Source organism: Austrofundulus limnaeus, unplaced genomic scaffold, assembly GCF_001266775.1.
Source record: "Austrofundulus limnaeus strain Quisiro unplaced genomic scaffold, Austrofundulus_limnaeus-1.0 Scaffold225, whole genome shotgun sequence".
Lineage (NCBI taxonomy): Eukaryota > Metazoa > Chordata > Actinopteri > Cyprinodontiformes > Rivulidae > Austrofundulus > Austrofundulus limnaeus.
The window spans coordinates 123,661-127,557 of NW_013952627.1; the positions used below are offsets into that span (position 1 = coordinate 123,661).

Sequence of the window (3,897 nt, forward strand, 5' to 3'; positions counted from 1 at the left end):
TTACAAAATAAAACTACAATATGTAATAAATAAATAAATTTAGTTTATTTTTCATGATGACATTTATGTATTTGATGGAATATTTATTAATACTTTATTAATTACGTTATTTATTGCATTATTTATTGTATTTTGAATGAAACGGCTCTCCATTTAAAACGTCATGGTGTGACAGAAGTGGAGTAAGTTTTTGTTTAGCAGAACCAGTTGTCAGAACTCAACACTTCCTTTTTTGTGCATAACCTGTCTTTTCATGATGAGTTCTGCTCATATCTGAAACAGGATGATTAATCTGATTAATCTTAAAGTAAAGAAGTTTTATGTTTTGTGTGTAACAGAACAAAAGTAAAAGCTGTCMTTTAGGACATAAACATGAGGAAGGTGTTCAGACACTCCATGGTCCGGGACCAGCAGGTTTTGACCAAAGGCAGCGCCCCTGATTCTGTGTGTGAACTTACAGCAGCTGTGACAGGCCTCCCMCTCTTAGCACCCTCACTGCTTACAGGTGCTGCACCTGTCCTCATGCTAACATCTGCTTTTTTTAGCTTTTCAATTTTCAATACCATTTTAGAACAATAACAATTTTTAAATCAAATTCAGAGGATTCCACAGATGCAATGAAGTTCTACTCAGAACTCAAACTCATGTACAATAGGTTGCCTTCAGACCCAGGCCGCCCTTTCAAAACAGATCTGCGATCTCAGTGGCATTTGCCTGGTTAAGATGTGTAAATGTGTGTTGAAGCTTGAAAATGCACATTAACAGTATAACACCCGGTCTTAGCAGTGCATGTGTCCACAAAGGACAGTCTGTGATGTAAGAACAGTGAAATGGTAAACAGGACAATCACAAAAATAAAACCTAAAAGCTGTCAGGGCAAAAGAGAAATAACTGTTGTAATGTCTAAAAGTTCAGAGAACTATAGCCTGAAAAATCCTACCACTACTCTATAACAGAACAGTGGAGAAAAACAGGTGACTTTTTATTTGCTGTTCTTTCATCCCAGCACTTTTACACCAAAGCTGAGCCACACAACTCAAGATCTGCAGTTTCACATAAAAAAAAAAACAAAAACAACAAAGTATAGAGATGCACTGTCTGTCCTTTCTGTACACGGGGTTTCTCACATGACAAGTCCACATGTGAAACCATGTATTTGTTCTTAAAGTCCCTCCGTAGTACTTCATCGTAAATAATACTCGATGGCGGCGGAGAAGGCAGCAAAACCTCCACATCCAAGAACCCCAGCTTTCAGACCAGCTGAAAAAAAAACAAGCACAAAAAGAATGAGAGGAATACTCTTTTTGACAGGACTTAAAATGGTTCTCTTTTCTGCTACAGTCTTGGTTTCCTGAACGAGCCTTTATTTATRATGTTATAGGCTKAGACTGCTGGAAGACACACTGACCATATGTCCTCTCTCTGATGTCTTTACTCTATTCTTCGTGTTTCCATTTGCAATTACTTCAGCTGTTCATTTCGTCTTCTCTCTGTCTTTAGTCTCCACAGAAATGATTCCTGGCCTACTGTTTCAGTATTTGTGTTTCTTTCCGATCAGCTCAGCCCCATCCAGTCGATGGTCGCCCATCCTGAGCCTGGTTCTGCTAGATTAATCCTGGGCTTCCRCCTTGTGCTTAACTAAAATAAAGATTTACTGCAATCCATTCGTTTCTWTAGATAGAGAACTTATAACTAAGTGGCATCTTACAAATGACTGAATTGATTTTGTTGTATTACAACTGGATTGAAAGAAATGTGCACATCTAAATCGTCCTGTTTGGACTGAATAAAAATGCATAAAATGTATTATAAACTAGACCCGTTTGCTTTGTGTACACTGCCCTGAGACGATTTTTATTGTGAACTGCAGCCATATAAATAAACTGAATGGAACYGAGTTGGAAAAAAGTRACATACCACGAAAACCTATGGCTCCTCCAGTGACACACCCACTGTACACTGCATTCTTCCAGTCAGACACGCCTCTGTGCTGCAATTAACAGAAACAATAAAAAATGAAATTAAGTATTTGTTCACTTGAGGTAAAGCAAACATTTCAAGAACAAAGTAGCTGTAAGAGTTACACACAAAGATCTAATWAGTAATTTTCAGCTGCAGAGGGCGCCAGAAGGTTTCTCTGAGGAGGTTAAAGTGATGTAATGGTGTAAATCACAAGCTTTAACACAATACAATATAGTATCTATGTGTGCAATGTTTCTCAGTGTCACAAAGTCTGTCATACAATTTCAATTCTCATGGGTATGCACTCATTGCATTAGTGCAGGGGTCTGCAACTTGTGGCTCTTTGGTCCCTCTGCAGTGGCTCTTTTGAAAATGTGACCAAATATAACAGAACTTGTTTGTTAAACTCACCACAAAAATCAATTTGTATGCAAATATGTGATCAATACTAATACAAAATGTAAAACATGTTGATTAGGTCATGCTAGCCTGTTGTATTATATATAATATTTTTCTTGTTTACATTAATATGTTTTATCTTTTGCCCTGAAGTGTAAAAATAATAATAAATGTTAAAATTCACAATATATTTTTAGTTATACGATGTCACCTCCTCTGCCCATAAAGGTTCCCTTTTAACAAACTCGAAGAAGCCCATGGACCACCAGTTGATAACCACAGTTGTAGACGGTTTTGTGGCTCTGGACACATTTTATCAGTGAGCCAAAGAGCAGAAATGGCTCTTTTGATCATAAAGTTTGCAGACCCATGCATTAGTGAAACAAAATTGTTTCAGTTTTTTAACTATATCATGACTTCGACAAAAGCAACACCTTACAAAAAGAGTTGCAGCTGTTTTTGCAACAGTTTGTGTTAGAAAACTAAGACCAAAACATTCTGAGTTTTTTTTTTTTGGACCAGATTTTATAGTGTTTGTTTAGTGTTGTATTGAGAAAACTTTAATGTTTAGTTTATCTTTTTGTATTGAGCTAAACAGCCTACATGTGTGCCATTTCGCTAAGGACAGTCCCACATAAAAGTGTGTTACTTACTGATTCGATGATGCACTCTGTGCAGGAGAACATGGCGCCTACGATAGCAAAGTTCTTGGCATAAGACATCCCCCTCTGACCCATGTCTTTAAGGACTTCTCGAGCTGTTGGAGTTCTGAGTGGATCTTTGGGGTCGAAGCCAACATTGGTATCGATACCAGCTGTGAAAACACCAAACGCTCCTCCGAGGACAAACCCTGGAGAAAGGTAAAGCATCAAGAAATGTAAAGGAACAAACCACTACATTTACTGATGTCAAAACATCAAGAACAAAACAACATACAAACAGCTTTATTGCTGCTTTTAATTGAGTAAATGTTAACAATTTAAACAGCAAAAAAGGCCATACTCGAGAAGACAATACAAATAGTGAAAATCATAATATCTTGAATAGGCAGACTTGCTGTGTTTAAGTGGTTACCTCCTACACAGGCCAAAAGAGACTTGAAGGCGCAGCTCTCCATTCCTCTCTCTATCATTTTCTGCTCGTCGCTTTTCATAGGCATCGGTAGACCCCCCATAACAGCTGGGCTCAGGTCTTTTACTGGCCTTTTATTGCCTATTAGATGGTCCAGAACCATGCTGTACTGAATGGTTGGACTTTCCATACCAGAACCAGCTGAGTCCGAGGCAGCAGGGCTTGCAGCACCACCGGAAGCGGCCATGTTTCTCAATGACACTGGTTTAAGTAAGTGTAGAGTGAAATTCACCATCTGCTGATTCGTCACACACTGCGAGCGGAAGTTACTAAAATATTAAGAATTTTTTTTTGCTTAATACTTTGTTATTTTAACAGGTTATTTAACACCAAAACACTTACATTGGTACGTAATATTTGCCTTTCAAAATCTGGTTTCTTGCACAATTTATTTCGTGTCAGTAC

At 37.9% G+C, this 3,897-nt stretch overlaps 2 protein-coding genes across 3 annotated transcripts in view; one reads left to right on the forward strand and one right to left on the reverse strand.

Annotated features, from left to right (window-relative positions):
* Positions 1-1,251: 1,251 nt before the first annotated feature.
* On the reverse strand, positions 1,252-3,595 carry timm22 (translocase of inner mitochondrial membrane 22 homolog (yeast)). Its single transcript, XM_014019666.1, has 3 exons — positions 3,436-3,595; positions 3,015-3,211; positions 1,252-1,260 (listed from the first exon to the last, which is right to left on the reverse strand). The coding sequence occupies exons 1-3, from the start codon at positions 3,593-3,595 to the stop codon at positions 1,252-1,254; spliced, it is 366 nt and encodes a 121-aa protein (XP_013875120.1).
* Positions 3,517-3,897, forward strand: part of specc1 (sperm antigen with calponin homology and coiled-coil domains 1) — a 59,868-nt gene continuing 59,487 nt past the window's right edge. For both annotated transcript variants that reach the window (XM_014019615.1, XM_014019616.1), the window contains exon 1: positions 3,517-3,702. In XM_014019615.1, the coding sequence (XP_013875069.1) occupies positions 3,606-3,702 (97 nt within the window). In that variant the 5' untranslated portion in view covers positions 3,517-3,605. The remainder of the gene's footprint in view (positions 3,703-3,897) is intronic.